Consider the following 18,941-nt stretch of genomic DNA (forward strand, 5'->3'; position numbering starts at 1 on the left):
TTGGTTTTATTGTAAGCTAGAGAAAGTCTAGACTATGATGTTTGTCAACGAGGACATCGCGTAGACATTTTTGTTGAAACATAAAATTGTAATGCAACATTTGATTCGATTGTCAGGGTAATATTTGGGGGTATTCCGCTTGAAGGTATTGTTTTAGTTGATGATATCAGTGAAATGTTTTTAATTTTTTCAAATTTTATTTGATTGCGGTGAAGTTACTTGCATTGCAAGATTTATGACACCTGGAGACATTGGCCATTTATTCGTTTTATATTTTCAAAATACTGGAGAACGAAGACCGTTGAAGTCTTTAAAAACCTTATTAAAATAATTACATAATTTAATTCATATGGTTTTGATAATTGGAGGTATTATTCTACTAAATATCACTTTTCATGTGGTACTTTTAATTTTTCGCTATCTACTTTTGAACAATTAGAGTTAAACATAGAACCACCACGATCATTCAACTTACAACACTACTGTGTGTCAACCTCTTAAATATTAAATTTGATTACTTAATTACACTTTACATTACAACTTACAAGTAATTAAACCCTATTTAATTCTTTCAAGTTCAGAATTAAGAGCGTGGGTTTTATTAAGACATCTACATAACGTTTATAACTTATAAAAGCGAGCTAGTCCCGAAGCTAAGCTAAGCTAAACCCAAATTTAATTTCAAGACACATGTTCCTAAACGCGTATTCACTTTTGGCCAAAAACGAAGCCGGATACCACACGTTCCAATGCACGATTACTCAGTCGACATATACCAAATATACATATTTTTCAGGCAAGGATGATTCATACCATTTACACCAGGATTCAAAGCTATACTTCTAGGCCAAAGTAGTCATTCCGAGGAGCCACTACTCCATGTGTAAATGGTATGAACGCTCCTAGCCTGAAAACTACGTATAAGAAAGAAGAGTAATAGACCTTAATAATTGTAAAGGAAGAACTCGTCTGACTCGGTTAAAGATGTAGAAACCAACGCGGTGAAGCGTGAAAGATATTGGAGCCCCATGGTGTGTGACGTTACTAAGTTAGTGTTGATCTAGCTTGGTTCTAATTCGATTAACATTGGAAAAGAATGCGTAGGAGATGGTTGTCTTGATTTGTAGCGATCACGGGTTAGGCAGACTGCACTTTTCAATCATAATCAGCTGTGTCTAAAGTTCATAAACTTAAAGTTTTAGTATAGCAATATTTTGGACTTCTCTAAGATTTGAATCAATAACTAAGTAGTTATTTCTCAATGTTACATTTTTCTGTGCAGTTGCTAGAATACGTATTTGTTATTATATCCTAATTGACGTGATTTTCTTCATCTAGAAAATTTGTCGTTAATTATTATATAGTTTTAAGGTATCTATCAGGTCTTAATTTTCACATCGAGGTACATACAAATTGCAAGAACAGATAATTTTCTTAATTACTCTATTCCTAATTGTTGTAATTTCACGTAGTTGGTATCGTTGTAAAAGTAAAACGTAGGGCTATCACACAGTCAAAGGATATCCCCGTATCTTATACGGTTACAAAGTTATAACACTCCTAAGAGGTTTTTGGGTTGGAAAAATAAAATGTTCACGGTTTGACAATAGGATCTTAGAAACTGCAGATTAACTTCTAGTTATTTATTTCTGGCTCGGTGTAAGAGTTGTAAGCCCCAGTACTCTTCAAATTGTTGGCATTATTTATTATCAAATCTAGGATAGTATATCTAACTTTTGCTATTGGGTCTTCATCTTCTTATTTTTTTAATTTCGGTCACACTTGGAGTGTTAAAGGAGCGTCTTTGGTGGTGGTTTTGCACGCTTCGCTACCAAATCAAATTAACACTCGTGAAGAGCAACACACACGATTCGATACTTCATATCCCCTTCGAAATACATTTTTTAATTATTTTTCTACAAAATTTTAACAGAATTTCGTTTTTATACATTTTTTTTCTTATTCCTTCTCGTTATTAAATGAAGGGGCTAACATTTATTGGTGTAAGTAGGTAACTATCGCCTTCGTTTATAATTCCACGCCATTGAATTTAGGACAGACGAGGGTTTTCTCAATGAAACGCTTGTTAAGGACTTAACTTTAAATGTTAAAAAGCATTTTCGCTTCTTGATTTTTAATTTGGCTAGATGCAGCCGGAATTGAATTTGGGTTTCGGGTTTTTTAATTTTAACTGTAACGAATCGACTTTGGATTACTTCTACATTTTATTATTGAAATTGGAATTGAATTTAGTAACATTTGGAGAAAAGGTTTAGCATCCTAGATATTTAGTGTTAAGCCTAATTTTAAAATTGAAAACCAACTTACTTAAGTGTTAAGCCTAATTTGAAAATTGGAAATCACCTTAAGAAATGTTAAGCCTAATTTTAATTTTGGAAATCACCTTAAGAAGTGTTAAGCCTAATTTTAATTTTGGAAATCACCTTAAGAAGTGTTAAGCCTAATTTTAATTTTGGAAATCACCTTAAGAAGTGTTAAGCCTAATTTAAAAATTGGAAATCACCTTAAGTGTTACTATGTTAAGCCTAATTTGAAAATTGGAATTAAACTATGATTTTTTTCGCGCAAAATTTAAGAACTTACCTCCAGAGAGCGCTAGAGGTTTCGTTCATTTTCTTTAAGTCTCTTAATTTGTTTAAAATTTCCTTGGGTGTAGGCCTAACTCCTAATCACACTTATTCGTGTTTTAAAACAATACACCTTATAATTATTATTCAATTTCATATCACTCACTGTAACGTTCTAATGTTTTTAAAACATTAAATATCTTTTAACGACAACGCTAAACAATAGCATTGTTATACAGACGTTGTCTAAATTTAGGTTATGTAAGCAACCCGTTAGAGTTTAATCGTGACCATAGAAACGTACGTACTAACCAAGACCTTGAATCAATTGTTGATAAACATAATGCAAATGCCATTGTTAAACTAAACAGCTGCGCAAAGAGCACTTTACAATGTCTCTAGAACGAAAAAAGTTGAATCATTTCACTCTATTGGCTCTATAAGTCAATATTGATCAATTGAATTACCGTATATCTTTTCAAGAGCAGTTAGCAAATTAGTGTTAGGTAAAACATAAGTTTATAATCGTAAGTTTAAAATGCTACATACCATTCAGTGAACCACCTGCTTTTTAAAATACTATGATTGTCAAAGAACATGTGGTCTACAATTTTAATAATTACTAACATATGGGCCCCCAAACATTGACCTCAAGAACGTAGCCTTTAATTTATGCAGATGTATCAGAAACATCCTATAGTACAATCACGTGACGTGACGTTACTCTTTCAATTGTTAAACCACGTGGAATTTCAAAAAAAATTCATAAAAAAAACTTCTAACGAATTCAACAACCAAGTGACAATAGATGGTTTTCACACATGGAGAATTCATACCATTTACACCAGGAGACCGGGCTATCTGGAGGACAAAAGCAGACGGATTTCTGTCCTCCAAGTAGCCCGGCCTCCTGATGTAAATGGTATGAATCCTCCATGTGTGAAAACTATCTATTAAAACCGCGCCAAAATATCAAAATTCAAAAAAAGGCATAACAAATATATTTTAATTTATTCGTAGATACAAATAACAAAAACAGGCAGTTGTATTCGTAAACTTTCTGTTATTGTTTGCTTTTGATAATAAAAGTAGCCTATAACTCTTTAATAATTTTATACGTCTAAGTATTTTGACATTCGAAACGGTGTCAGATAAGTGCGAGTGGGTTGGTTTTCTATGCTCAGATAAGGGCAAGCTGGATTAGTTTAACAGGTATATATCTTTTATTTCGTCATAATTCGACTTGCCTCTTTCAGTACGGGTTTATTGAAAATATAGATTTGAAGCCAAGGAAACCTTACAAAACATTTTAACCGACCGAGTTTATTCGGGACACGTGCTGTCGAACTGTCGAAAACTTTGAAGAAACTTAGCTATAGCGCTTGTTGTAACGTGGTTTCACTAATTGGATAATATATAGTGTATAAAACTCCTCTGTCATACCTACCATACGAAGCCCGAATATTTCGTAATCCCTAAATTTTGGAATTTTGGAAAGCCGTGTTATAAACATTATATTATTTAAATTATATATAAGAATATTATACTTTTACATTAATATTATTTCTAGCTAGCAATTTAGGAATTTATGTTTAGGAATAGGTAAAGGTCAAAGTTCATGGTTAAATGGATTAAATTCATTTGAATCGTTGATTGGCTGAAGATGAGTTCATAAGATATGTTGGCCAAAAGTTTGTCACTGGTTACAAACAAACTGGAGCTTGTCATCTAGCTAGCAATTTAGCTATGTTTGGGAATAGGTAAAGGTCAAAGTTCATTGTTAAAAGGATTCAATTCTTTTAAATCGTTGATTGGCTGAAGATATGAATATAGAATAAGATATGTTCCATAAGTTTGTTAGTGTCAAACTGGAGCTTGTCATGAAGTGAGGGAGGTAGGTCATAGATTCGAGGTAAAGCGAAGACGCCTGGTGAGGCGCTAACTGTCAAAGGCTTAGTAATACAGACTAAATAGGACCTAGATGGAACTTGGTCCTGCTAAATTAACCACCGAGTGTAGGACTTCAATTCTCGCTTCCGTCGTTCCCCCTCGAACTAGTTATCTCGAGCTGTAAGTCTCTTAGTAGCATTACGAACTTGTATAGGTACTGTCATACTTATACCGAACATATCACTTATAAACTTATGATAAAGGTACTGAAATTTATAGAATCGAGACGCTATGCTGCCGGCCGATTCGTCTTTGGGGAAATACATTTTTCGTTTTTAGTAATTAGCGGTATTCTGGGCGTCTCTTTATTAATGGGAATTTTATGCGCCTCATATCATAAATGTGTGAGGGAACTTTTGAAATTAACCGTTTCTTAAACCCTAAGGCGCTAATGAAAACTATACAGACAGCTAAGATACCTGTACCCGTTTTTCATTAAGAAAAATATACTGTAAGAATTAAAATTGAATTCGTTGAAATGATTTTTAATATTCAAGTTCATCAACGGACTAGAAGAAAAAATTAATTGTTAACGGTATAAATTATTTAGTTTTTAATTTTATAAGAATGAAAAGTCTATGGAACTTAAATGAACTTGAAATTTAGATATTAGAGTACGTTTTTTTAACGAAAAATATATTTATTCTTACAGAAATATCTGGAGTATTTTATTGTAAATCTTCATTAAATTTTAATCATTAAATCTTGATAAATTTTAATTAATTTTGAAATTGGTCCAAATATTATCTGGGAAAGTTTTAAATTCAAGATTGTTTTAAGAAAATAAATAACAAACGTCAGGTACCATAATGGCAGTATATTTATATAATTAAAATAACTTCGTTTAAAAATAAGTAATTATATTAGTCACGTATTAATTGAACCTAAATTATTTTGAAATTGATCCAAAAAAATAATAAAATAAGTAATATTATTTTATTTTGAAATATTTTGAATCTGGAATTTCGCGGAATTTTTCCGCCTGTTTCCCGCCAAATTAATAGTGACGTCAAAACAGGGTGTTAACCAAAAAATGGCGTAGCTATCTAATCTCCGAAAGCGTTCTTTAATAATACCCTAATTTCCTATAATCGGGAAAAGCTGCTAATATATCTATTTAATAAGAAGTTATAATAAACTTGCGGGTAATTCAAGAGAAAAAAATAAATTTGGGTTGCCGCGACGATTTTTCAATGTCCAAGTCCAAAACTATTAAAAATGTAGTAATAATTTTTGGGAAGTAGGCGCGGTTAGTTTAAAAACGCTCTTGTCTCTCGTCTTGGCAACTTCCTGACGCTAAGGACCAAATAACGCAGACTTATGACTAGCCATAGCCCACAGGATAAGTCTTGTTCAAACTAGGTTGAAAGTAGCTCTGAAATGTTAGTTACATTTTAGTCCCAAATTTAGGCGCGATTTGAATTTTCAGCTCGAATCTAGGCATCTATTTATTTTAGCTCAAATGCAACTATTTATTGATTTTAGGTCGAATTTGACAAGCTGTGGATTTTAGCTCAAATCTAGGTAATAGTGCACATTTTTAGCGGTAAATTAGGCTCCATTGTGTATTTTGAGCGGAAAATTAGTCTCCAATGTGTATTTTAAGCGGTAAATTAGATTCCAATGTGTACTTTGAGCGGTAAATTAGGCTCCAATGCGTATTGTAAGCAAAAATTTAGGTTTAAATACATATTTTGACCACAAAACGAGATCTAACTCCTATGATAAACACATTAAATATTACCTAGGTAGTATAGTCTGAACATAGCCAAACGGAAAGAAAGGGGGAAAGGGAGGAGAGGAGGGCTATCAAAATTTTAATATCAGAAAAATGGTGTCTCTCTGGTATTTTTGCGTGGGAGGTTTAAAGGTGGGTTATTTAACTCCCGAACTTGAAGCAGAAGGGGATGAAATTTTAAAAGAAAAAGAAGCAAAAAAAAAAAATTGTTAAAAGAAACTGTTTTTTCCCAGGGTATATTTTTCTCTTGAAAAAAAAAATTAAAAAAAGAAGTAGTAAGGTAAGGGCACGGTTAACTTTGCGCAGTTTGGTTGGACACGGCAATTTAAGAAAAAGCGCCTCGACGGCGTAGTGCGTTCATCATCAACCGCGGCTTCTTCATTTTCTTCTAACCAGTTATTTTGAGAAGAATTCTCGTCCAGCAACTTGTAGTTTTAGTTTCAACTTTTTTCTTTTTCTTTCAAGTTCAAGATCTTCTTCTCTGGGCTGTAATATTCTTTATGTTAGATAATTGCTCGCAAACAAAACTTTGAAGTCACGCCAAACGTTTTTTACACCATTATTATTATTATTATTAGGTATTATTTAAGAAATTCTTGGGTTTTAACCTTCTTGTGGCGCCCGTTTCGTCATTGGATTGAAATATTTTTACGATGTCACTGTTATTTTGGGGTATTACGGCAATATGTTTTTGTTATGAACTTTGTTTTTTAATCGAGGGCAACCTCTAGGTTTTTTGGTAAAATTACTACCAAAGTACCAAGGCCTAAAAACAGATAGATCAAAATTGGTCGAGCTCTTGTAGTTGAGTAAGTTTACTGTTTGTTCTTTAAGGGCGGGAAAGTATCCTTTAAATCGGTTTAAATTTTGAGTCATGTAACAGCGCCGCTGTAGTTTGAATTTGTAACTATTTATGATAGCAGGAATACATACAGCTATTAGGAATAAATTGTGTAGCCATTTCCTCAACGTGTCTAGAGATCGATTTTGTATACTAATCTTTATGTATGATCCCCCGAGAAAACTCGATCTCTTTTCGCTTTTAACCTTGCGCCTGACCTCTCGTTGCTACTAACCAATGAAATCCCAGTTAAAAAGACGCCATCAGAATTATGAGGCTTGACGGATAGTAAGTTCTCAAGCCCGGTATACCCACAAAATACGCGTAGAAATTAGCATGGAATATATGTATGGGGGCGGAATGATCCCTAGTAGCTGTATAATATTCCTGAAGATAGGGATTTGCGAGTTCAAAGAGGATATCATTTCAAAACAAAATTATTATTTCAAATTTTTCTCGAAAGATGGCGTTACCATCGCGGCTTAGGCAAGAAACAAGGTTCTTACGACATGGAAGGGCTAGAATTTTCAATATAGAAAATAGACTTAGGTAGAAACGTTATTGGTTGATGACTTATTATAATGACTGACTTATGATATTTAAAACCTTGAATTTAACTTTTTTCTTTTATTTTTTTAAAAATTGGCAATATTATACATGTATCTTCTTATAATTTATGGATAAAAATTTTATTTACAGATAAAAAAACATATTTGGCATATTTCGTTCTTTTGATATAAACAGTTAGTAAAAAAACAATGACGCCGTAATTTTCCATGGATAATAAAGGTGTTTGTATAGAACCTCCTCACCAACCCCCTTTCAACCTCTGTACAGCTAGATCATTTTAATTTATGCATTTTTTTGGTAAAAAACTGGCCGTGTATTTTTTTAGTTCATGTCACTAGCTTAGCTTCCCAAAGTTTCACTTTTATTGTCGCGTATATTAAAACAACCATCTGTAAATTTTGCTCTCGTCTGTTTTTGCGGATTAAGTAAGTAGATGTACTTGTATATTGATCACGTGGGTTGGGAAATAAGGTTTCAAACGGTATTATACGTTTGGTACACCAAACGTTACTAAAGCTAGGTTGACTCATCAGCGTGAACTATTTCTGTTTATCCCTTAGTGTTAGATTAATGTAAGGCTAAAATTATTTCGTTAATCATTGAAGTTAATTATAATTATTGAATCATGTCGGATCCGCAGCTTGGGTAAGAATTAAATATTAATTTTTATTAATGAAAGAAATTCAATTAAAATTTGTTTTATTATTCTTTATTTATTTATTCTAGTTTAAATAATTTTTTAAACAATGGCGTATATTTCTAGGGGTTAATTAACTAGTTTAATGTTAATTAATATTGATTCATATTTAAATATCGCGAAATATACCGAGGTGTTTCATTGAATGTTTTGGAAATCTTAACTGATATTCATTCCATAATCCGTAATGAAATTTCACCACAAAAGCTGATGAGGCAATCTCATTTAATTAATTAGTAAATATGTAATTATTCGATTTTCATTAGTGTCTTACCCCTCGACGTGTTATTGCTTGCACGTGCAGTATAATTTAGGCATATATTTTTTATTCAATACTTTTACCTTGTTGAAGGAGAAAACAAGGGCGTGTTCGTATTACACTTTTAAACTTAAGTAATCTTTTTCTCTTTTTGAATATTTAGTGACTTAATTGTATTGGTTAAAACGATGAATCTTAGGTAACCCTTAACCTAATTATATATTATGTAAGTTTTAAATTATTAGAAAAGATACAACTCAAAACATGAGTTTGTTTACTAATTAATATTATTTAACCCAAATAAACAATGTAAATGTAAAACTATATAACAACAGTTATTGAATGCGAACATATTCGCGTAAATAGAAGTAGATAACCTTAAAGTATGACAATATTCCGCAGTAAAGGGGTAGCAAATTAGTTTCCACAAAATCACAACAATTTTAAAGGTTTTTTTAATCAACTTTTGATAAATAGTCGGACATGAAACTGGTTTTAGGTTTTGAGGTTTTTCTATTGGCAGACATCTTTTTAAGATTAGTTAATAAGCAAGTTCGCAAAAGGCAAAATACACCTCTTCAAAAACTTAAACATGATTCCTTGAAATAATGGTTAGTGTGAACGAATTTAAGGAGTATTGGCAGCGAAAAGTACAGAGGCAAGAATTCGACAAACTTTCAAGAATGCCATAATAATTTTAGATTAAGATTAATTCCGTAATCTAAATATTTTTGGGATGATTTTTAAGATCTAGTTTAAATTTCCGCTCTCGGGCTCACATCTTAAACATTACTTCAAAGAGCCTTGACTTATCTTAAGAAGAAATGCCAGTAAAATATATTCTATTTTTTTTAATATAATGAATGTTTTGAGGGGCATTTTAATGGAAGTCAGTATCGTCTGAGCATGCGTATATTAACGCCGCAGGGGTACAACATACATGGTGGCTCTCTCTCTCTTTCTGAAGGAAGCCCAAGGTCGCTCGTATTACCTTGGGTTACCTTCAGCTTCCATCAGACTCTGGTGGTATTCAATAGCAATATCAATTCAAACTCTAATACATTTAATACTACAACGCTAACCCTTGGTTCAACTACCAACTTACATTGTCGTTAAGCCTAATTCAAAGTTACACTAACACCCATTGATACTTTAAGCCTAGTTTTAGTTTTGGTAACGCATTGGAGATGTATTGAAACTTGTTTACATTCCTGCATCAGGATTAGGTTTAGTGTATGAAGATTTCGGTACAATTGCATTATATCTATTTACATGAAATAACGGTCTTACCTGACTAATTAGACCACGGGGAGTTTAAAAAAAATCGTTAAAAAAATATTCGTCCGCCGGAACTGGGCCAAAACTTCGTTTGAAAATTTGAAATCACCAAAAATTCGCATCCCTATAACTCTAGGTTAGGTTTGATGGATTCTGTAACTAGTTGCCACCTTTTCCAAGATATCGGTTTTTAAATTCAGTGCAGGTTAGGTTAGGTTACCTTTTCCTAAATATGAGTTTTAAAATTTAGTTCCTTCAGCCAAAATAATGCGCCTTTTCCAAATTATCGGCTATTAATTACGTTTTTTACAAGACTGAGTGCGGAATACGGTATACAGGAGTTACGGTAAAAACATGCAATTTTGAAATTTTCGAAAAAAAATTAAAAATACTTGCGGCGGGCCAATATTTTTTTAACTATTTTATTTGAACTCCCCATGGTCTAATTAGTCAGGTAAGACTGTTATTTCATGTAAATAGATATAGTGCAATCCTACCAAGATTTCAACCTGTTACACTATTACCTATTGTGTTATGGCGCGTAACTATTGGCTTACACCTTGTACAGTAGTGGTGGTTAGTGTCTTCTAAGGGGGTCTTTGAACCTCCTACTTGATAGGGATTTCAACTACAGGAATCTCATCATGGGGTCGTCAGATTGCCTAGAGAGGTCTGGTTTTTCAACAGGGGGATAGCCTAGGGGCACTTTTTTGACTTTTGAAATCAACATTTCACTATTGAGATTCACTCCTAGCTAGACATACCAAGAAAAATAACATGATTTATTGGTTTGAGTGGATTTTATTTGCCATTTTTATTTACATGGGTGGTGTTACTAGAAGCTCGTAACATGAAAGTGATAATAATATAGATCAGTGATTGACCCTTTCAAAAGGTGGGCTGCTCTGTCGTGTGCTTGGTTTAGGGTTAATAAGAACATCCGGTACGTGGACCCAAGTACGCCCACCGTTGATACCATTTACACCAGGAGGCTTGTCTACTTGGCGGACAAAGTACTTAACCAACACCAAATAGCCTCTACTCCTGTTGTAAATGGTATCAATACATCTAGTCTGAAAACCATGTATTAGTCATGGTTAATATTAAATTTCAAAACAAGGGCAATATCCCAGTGCGAGTTTCCAGCGTAGTTGAAGCTACCTGTATGATTTCAAGGCTGCGTACTCGTTAATAACATACGTAGGTGTATAATGCTTAGTCGGTGTTGTAACTTCGAACTGGGACGTATAAATAAATAACCCGAACCTTACACACAGGTACCAATTCCGAGTCCATGAAACCTTAAAAACAAAAATGCTTTCAAAAGAAATGAGATTACATACCGAGAGGCAAGCAAGTCGGTCTTTTTTCAAGTCTGGTTATGTCTTGGAATTTTACCAGTGCTAAAAGGGTCGGAAGAGGGCGCTGAAATGGCTTGGAAAGCTATTTCATGCTTTAGTGACGTCAGACTGTAACCCCCTTCGACTTCCCACCATTAATTATTTCAAAATATAATTATAATCAGGGAATTTCCGTTAATGCGTTTTGAAGTCTGTGAGATCAGTATTTTAAATTAATCATAATACTACGAATCTTTTGAAATTAGGCTGACGTGACGTCACATTCATGAATTGTTTAAAAAATCGGGAAATTCGTATGAGTTTGTTTTGAAGTCGGTCAGATCAGTAAAAGGGTCGTAAATAATCCTGGTTATTAACTTTCTTCCAAATATAAAATAACAGTTGTTATATATTTAGATTTTTGTAATCAACTCATTCAAACATTTTCAGGGTGCGTTACCCCTCGGATTATTATCCTTGTTCATATCTTTAGACTTGTTGTTTTGAAAACGTGCGCTCTAGTCTCGGGGGTGTTTTCCAAGAACGAGTGTAGATGGCGTACACGTACGAATTATTGCGCCCAATTAAAGTATTAACATAATTAGTACTTAGGCGGGAAATGTTTAGTTGAACTGCACTCCGAGAGACACTGATGGATGAGTTGTTGTATGTTATTTTTAATTGCATTGTGCGAGTTGTTTTGGTGCCTCAAGACATGATATTAAGGAAAACTTTCAGTGGATGTTTCCTTAAAGTCTGTATTATTTAAGAGCCTTAAGATTAGTATGATTAAGAAAATAGTTTTGAAAGACTATATCTCAAAAAACTTGGATCGAGTCACGTGCTATTTGGGAAATTTTAAAGGGTGCATGACTTCACCGAGCAAAGTCCAAAGTTGAAATATTTCAAGTGTTCAATTTTAATTTGAATTTGTTGTGCGGGGTGATATTTTGGTAGGAATTAAACTAAGAAAGGTTAAATATTTTTTAATCGAAGTTCTTAAGAGTCTAAATTATTTTCCAGGAAACGAGAAATAGTTTTATATCATAAATATAATTATACAGTTTTTATTGAACTGTTGTATAAGTGTTATATAATTTATTTTGATGAATGTCTTGTCACATTTTCTTATAAATATTTGGTTTCTTTTTCTTTATTTTAGTGCAAAGATGAAAAAATCATCGGCACCTCCACCACCGACAAAAGTAACGACACCTTTGAGTCAGAGCGCCTCTAATTTGGATTCATTTCATTCCGGGTCATCCTCGGGTCCACCGCCACCTTTATCCAGTTGCGATTCTTCAGGACCTTTACCAATGGGACCCCAACAACACGTATCCGACGATTGCGCCATTAACGAACTTCTGGAAGGCAGGATGGACTTGGAAGTCTCTTTACCTGATGGACGTCAAGTTAGGATGAATGTCGAGCGAAGGTAAGTCTTGGATTTCTTCAAAAATCTATTTTTGTTTTGCCCTTCAGTTAGATCAAACTGTTCCCCCGAATCCAGAAAGGCTATTTTATTCGGGTTCCTTTAGGGATGACCCCCACAAAAACAATACACTAGCGCCAAAATAGTAAGAAGTAAAGGCCCTGGTGGCTATTTTATGAAGTGAATTGACAACCCCTAGTTATATAAAGCACCTTACCTGAACCCATAATTGCTGTTTTATTCGGGTAACAATCGACAACTATAACAAGGCTTCCTTTAAGGATGACCCCCACATAAACAGTAGACTAGCGCCAAAATATTAAGACTTACGGGCCCTGGTGGCTATTTTATAAACTGACGAACCGCGAGTTATATCAATAATTTAACCTGAACTCAGAGGCGGTTTTATTCACAACTACGAGGCTTCCCTTAGGGATGACCCCCATAACAAACCATTACTAGCGCCCAAAATATCAAGACTTAAAGGCCCTGGTGGCTATTTTAAGAAGTGAAGTGTCAACAATAGTTTTAAAACCCCTTAAGCGAGCTTTCCTCCAATTTTCCAAAAAATAAAAAGGAAAAATATTTTAAAATAATTTTTCACAAACAAAAGAAAAATCCTTGAAATGCAATGCAGTTCGTTTTCGAGCTATTCATTAATTAGTCTACGGAATAATTCATTAAGGAAACTCTAACACAATGACACAATAAGTTTGGGTTAAAATTAGCAAAGTAATTTCATTGTTATCCAATCGGTTCTCGGAAATTACATTCATCAAAATGCCATCCAATCCAATTACCCAATTATTAACATTTTGGAAAACGTGCTCGCGATTTAGTTACGAAACCTTTCATTTTTGCGTTAGAAAAAAATCTAATTCTATTCTTTGTAAAGCCGATGAACAGTTTAAGGCAATAATTATTTATATCGAACTGGGTGGAGATTCAGTCAGCAAGATGTCAAAGGTCAAGCCTGTGTGAGCGTAACGAGACCATTGTTTCGTTCGGAGAGCAATTAGACAGGCGAAAAAAAGCTCTCTTGAAGTATGTACCTCTATACGCTGTCTCGACGTTCTTTAGAAAGTGGGACAAATGAAAATGAAATTCGAAACGAAATCACTTGACCGAATATTATGGATGTAATTTCATTGAAAGAAAGAAGAGCGACACTTAACCCCATGCAATTTATTAAGTAACTTGATTAGTACAAGTATGTAGTGTTGAGTTGTTTCAAACTCATTAAGGTATATGAACTTTTCAACTTAACCTGATAACTTAAAAACAAATTTATTCATTCGAGTTTGATTTTTTAACGAATGATTTAACAAATTGCAAAATTACATCGGTGAAGTATGAAGTATAGAACTTGGCTTAATCCGAATTGATGTAACGCCCTTTATCGGTCAAAATCGTTCTGCCAATCATTTTAGAGAGGTTTATCACGTGACCCAATACAGTAAGAAGCATTCCCATTCAAACTTGAAAAAAATCAAGATTTAATTTTAAACAAAATTAATCAAACTGTGATGCACAGTTGATAGATTAAAACAAGCGTGAATTCCTAGTCTTTAAGCGTATAAGCCGAGGGGACCCTCACTTGATGAAATAGCTATACGGAAAACTCTCAAAAAATAAAGAGGGAAAGGCGGACGGGCGGTAAAGCTCAGCCTTCGATCTCTAATTTAGCGCCTGCGCTGTAGCCGTTTTCGATCCTGCAACGGATGTCCCGGTACTGAGTGTTCCCTTTTTTACGTTGAGAGTGATTAGCCCCTCGATATACCTTTTAGTTTATTTCTGTTCGCATCATTTAATTTTAAAATAGTCACTTAAGTATCTGAATTTTTATTCCCATAAAACTTTGACGCTCTACATTCCAAATTTCCAAAAGACGTGTCAAAAATTTGGCTTTCTTCGAGGATATTTTCTTCATTGAATTCTTAAAATTCCCACACTTTTGACTTTCGAGAATTCTTCAAAAATCATATCCCTACCTACGTTAGTTGACGTTTGGAAGTGATAGAAAGGCTATGGTTATCGTGGCTTCCTTTTCCCATGATTGAAAGAAAATTATAACGGATACCACCCATTCATTACAAACATTCCATTACACTATGTTCACCATTGAAGTCTTTCGGTGAACGCCTGGAAATGTTTTTAAAATTTTCACGTTTTCGGCTTTAAATCAAGAGCTTCCGACAGAATCACCCGAAATTCGCATTATACGTTTTTTACAACTTTTTAAAATTTAAAGGGGGCCCTTCTCTATGTAATAAATTCTATCATAAATATAATATATCTTATCGAAGTACCATAAACCTATGATGCTCTTTAAATACAGATGAGACTATTTGTCGAAAGGATTTTTGCTACGATGTGCTTTTTCTCGTTTATGGGCGGCTCCTGGCGTTGGGTTTGTCGCAAGAGAGCGAAACCGTCGTCTGCTGTGATCCTTTAAGCCTTGGGGCGGATTGGCTGTTAGTTTTATCTTATTTAGTTAACCTAGATTACCCAAAAAAAAACCGAAAATTTTGATAACGTGGAAACTGGAACATATGAGCGAGGGTATTCAGTTCTCCTTGAACCCTGAACCCTTTTGGTTGAATCTCGCCCTTTAAACCCAAAATAGAGTGCAGAAATAAACCATTTTTTTAATAAAAGGCGACCAGGTCACACCAAAACCAGCCAGCAAGGTTAGGAACAATAGTTTTCCAGCTCCAAAGAGCGCAAAACTAAAAAAGAAAAGGGGTAGGCAGCCCTCAGTATTGGGACTTACACGGGCGCTCATTGATCCTTTGCCGTCTCTGCTTGCTCTCATGGTCCCCCAATCCTACAGCGCAGGCGTCAAAGCAAGATGGAAGGTTTAGTTTTACCCCCCATGTCTTTCCCTCTTAGTTACATCGAACAGAATGGAATGAACCTTCTTTAGGAACTTAGAGACAAATTATGAATTTATGATTCTATGATACAAGCAACCAAACATGGTTAGTTTGTTGGCTGGCTAGCTAGCCATACCCTTGACCCTTCAGCGCGAGTGAGGCTTAAGTGAAAGTGAAGATTTTTAAAAATTCGTGATTACAGGCAGCTGCACGATAAACTCCTCACTCACGCGTGGGTTTCAGTATGCAATAACTTCTATTTTTTTCTCTACGATATTTCTTAGATCATGCCATCTTTCAAAATAAAAAAAAAATAAAATGCCCTTGTTAATGAAAAAGTTAGTACCTTAGTTTATGGCGTGGTTTTATACTGAAGCATTTTGGCATACGAGAACTGACTGGTGTAGGGTAGGGCCTCTTTCTAAGAAATTTGACTTAGCTATTTAATTTTTTTCTCATTATGGACAGGATTCGGAAGTTTCTCATTCCTTAAACATTTGATCTAATTAATACATCTTATTTTATTAGATAGTGGTGCTATAAAGTGTTGCCAGTGAGAGAAATTACTCTTAAAACCTCAAAATTCGAACAAACTTGAATCCATAACAAACCATTCACACGGTGCGTTCGAGGGGCTATTCACTCTAATTCTAATTCCTGTAGGATTTTCATTCAGTACATTTACAGAGTGAGTGATTAGCCCCTCGGATGTATTGCTGTTATAACAAGACTTCAATCTCATCCAAATAACATCCTTAATAACCAACAAACTTAATTAGAGACCTAGTACAAATGTTATTCGCTCAATACACACTCTTTAGATCGCCTTTAGGGTCCGAACATAAATTATTTAATAAGAAATGAATAAATATTTAATTCTTCCTCTTTAAGATCAAGTTCAATCTCATAGGCTAATTTATCTAAAAAGAACAAGTTTTTTATTTTAATTTTAATCAGTTTTATCCCCCCTATAATTAAGTTCAATTAAGTTGTCAAAAAATTTAAAATTGGAACATGTAGACGTGCGTTAAGGGATGGGGTTTCCGCGTGTAATTTCAAAATAAAACCGTTTATTTCGAGGACGACGTGCTACATTTTTAGTTTAAATATTCAAATTTCTTTTCAAACGCCTTTGGCTATTTCTTCAATTATTTCACAGGGGGGTTTTTAAACCTTTTACGACGACGCTTCGTTTAAGAATTCAAACATTTTTTTGTGACCGATAAAAACCGGTGTACCCTTCTTAAAAATTCCGAAATTCGGACTTTCAATTTGAGCGAAACCTGTTTTTAACTTCTTAATTTTTAATGGCCCTTGACACTCAACTTAAGCGAGCTTTACTGTTTTATTTGGTTTATTTGAAAACTTTTAAGGTCACGTGTCATTTAATTTACGGTCATAATAAATTAGCTTAATTTATTCAGTTTTATACATGAGCTGATGGCTTAATCTATATTTATGATCATAAGTTCATGAAATATGTTCCATAAGTTTGTCACTGGATACTGAGAGCTTGTCATGAAGTGACAACGTAGGTGAAGCGTCGTAGATTCGAGGTAAAGCCACTCCTGGTGAGGCGCTGTCAAAGGCTTAGTAATGCAGACTAAATAGGAACATGGACTGCAAATTAACCGAGTGTAGTCAATTATCGCTTGTCGTTCTCAAACTAACTCTCAGTATCTAGCATTAAGAGGAACATAAGAACTTATGGTTACATCAAGAAGCGATATCCAGTTTACTAGGGGAAAGTATAAACTGGCCACATTTCCAGCTTTATCTCCAGTCCGAACGTAGGTCCGGAGTTAATCCCCGCCTCTAAATTACAACCAGCATCTCATTGGTTCTTGAATTACGTATTTTCCGACTGAGGAGAGGCGAAATAGCTCGGCCTCCTTTTACGTCCCCCCTTTTATTTTGAAAGGGGGACTGGGACTATGGCGCGCGAATACTTCGGCATCTTATACCTTCTCCCTAGATATTACTTCTTGGTTACACTGATACTTTGTACGCCAAGTAGCCTGGCTTCCTGGTGTAAATGGTATCAATCCTCCTTGTCTTAAAACTATGTATATTGATTGACCTTCAATTAGTAAAATGACTCCCCACGTGGCTCGCTTCTATAATTATCTCCTAATATTATTTGCGCGCGTTTTAATAAAAAAGGATACGAAGAAACCTTTGATCTTCGACTTTGGAGTCGAAGAATGTAATGTATCTTCGTTGCGATTGCTGCACGCTTCGTTAAATTGTATAAATTTTAATTATAGTTTTGAAAAACTACCCGCTTTTCCCCCATACTCTTCCTAATTCGTTCGTGGATGTGAATAATTCCATCTGTTTTAAAAATTACAAAAGAAAGAAAAGAAAAAACTTAATAGTTTCCTTTTTGGGTTTTTCAAGGTTAAGCAAATATCGCGTTTGACCTTGCCGCCTTGTGTTAAGTCTAAAACTCATTTGCATTTTAATTTGAAATTAAAATGACCCGTGCTAGAACAAAGAAGCGAACCACAGAGTTACGACGAAACCGTGTCAAATCGCCATTTAGGACTATTTACTAAGCCCTAAAAATTAGGCCTAAGTTAACAGTAACGCTAAGCCTAATCTCATTTGAATTTCAATTGTAAATTAAAATAACCCGTGAAGAAAGTGAGAGGTGATCACGAAACCGTGTCAAATCTCCAGTTAGGCCTATATACTAACCCTAAAAATAGGCCAGGCCTAACTCTTAACAGTAACGCTAACCCTAATCCAATTTGAATCTCAATTCCAAATTAAAGTTACCCGTGGAACAGTAAGTGGCGATCAAGTTCTTGACTTGCTTATGACGAAACCGTGTCTAATCTCCAGTTCAGGCCTATTTATAACCCTAATAATTAGGCCTAACTCTTTCTACCAATAATTTTATTAACAGTAACGATAACCCTAATTTGTTTTGGTTTTGGTTCAGCGACTTTAATTAGTTTCTCTGTAAACCAAGCCACTCAAATAAATATTTTACGTCATACTTCCAATCCTATTCATCCAAAACCAATCAATATAAAACTCAAAATTCCTTTGAACATAATGGCTTTCCCTAAACAGATATTCCATTAATACCGTCCGTACTTTGTCAACTCCAAAAGTAATGTCACGTTTTTCCAAACAGTAAATACACCCAATTTTCTATTGTGTACCATACCTTCAAAACAAGCTTGAGCTTCCCTTTCACTTTTAAGTTTTTAGGATCTTTTGTATAACTGCCCATCATTACCTTGTCAGATTTGACGTATTGTCCAAAAATTCAAAAAATAAAAGGCTTAATACAGTCCGTTAAGCCTCGGCCTAATTAGATGAATAATTTCAATACATTAGTTGTCAGGAGGCAACTAGAAA

At 34.3% G+C, this 18,941-nt stretch overlaps 1 protein-coding gene across 4 annotated transcripts in view; it reads left to right on the forward strand.

Annotated features, from left to right (window-relative positions):
* LOC149709995 (uncharacterized) overlaps nucleotides 1-18,941 on the forward strand; it is a 106,859-nt gene that overhangs the window by 76,028 nt on the left and 11,890 nt on the right. For all 4 annotated transcript variants that reach the window (XM_089858619.1, XM_089858618.1, XM_089858616.1 and 1 more), the window contains exon 2: nucleotides 12,424-12,696. In XM_089858619.1, coding sequence (XP_089714745.1) covers nucleotides 12,431-12,696 — 266 coding nt within the window. In that variant the 5' untranslated portion in view covers nucleotides 12,424-12,430. The remainder of the gene's footprint in view (nucleotides 1-12,423; nucleotides 12,697-18,941) is intronic.

Source organism: Phalangium opilio, unplaced genomic scaffold (genome assembly GCF_054372755.1).
Source record: "Phalangium opilio isolate 3A_F unplaced genomic scaffold, DU_Popi_V2 ptg000011l_1, whole genome shotgun sequence".
Lineage (NCBI taxonomy): Eukaryota > Metazoa > Arthropoda > Arachnida > Opiliones > Phalangiidae > Phalangium > Phalangium opilio.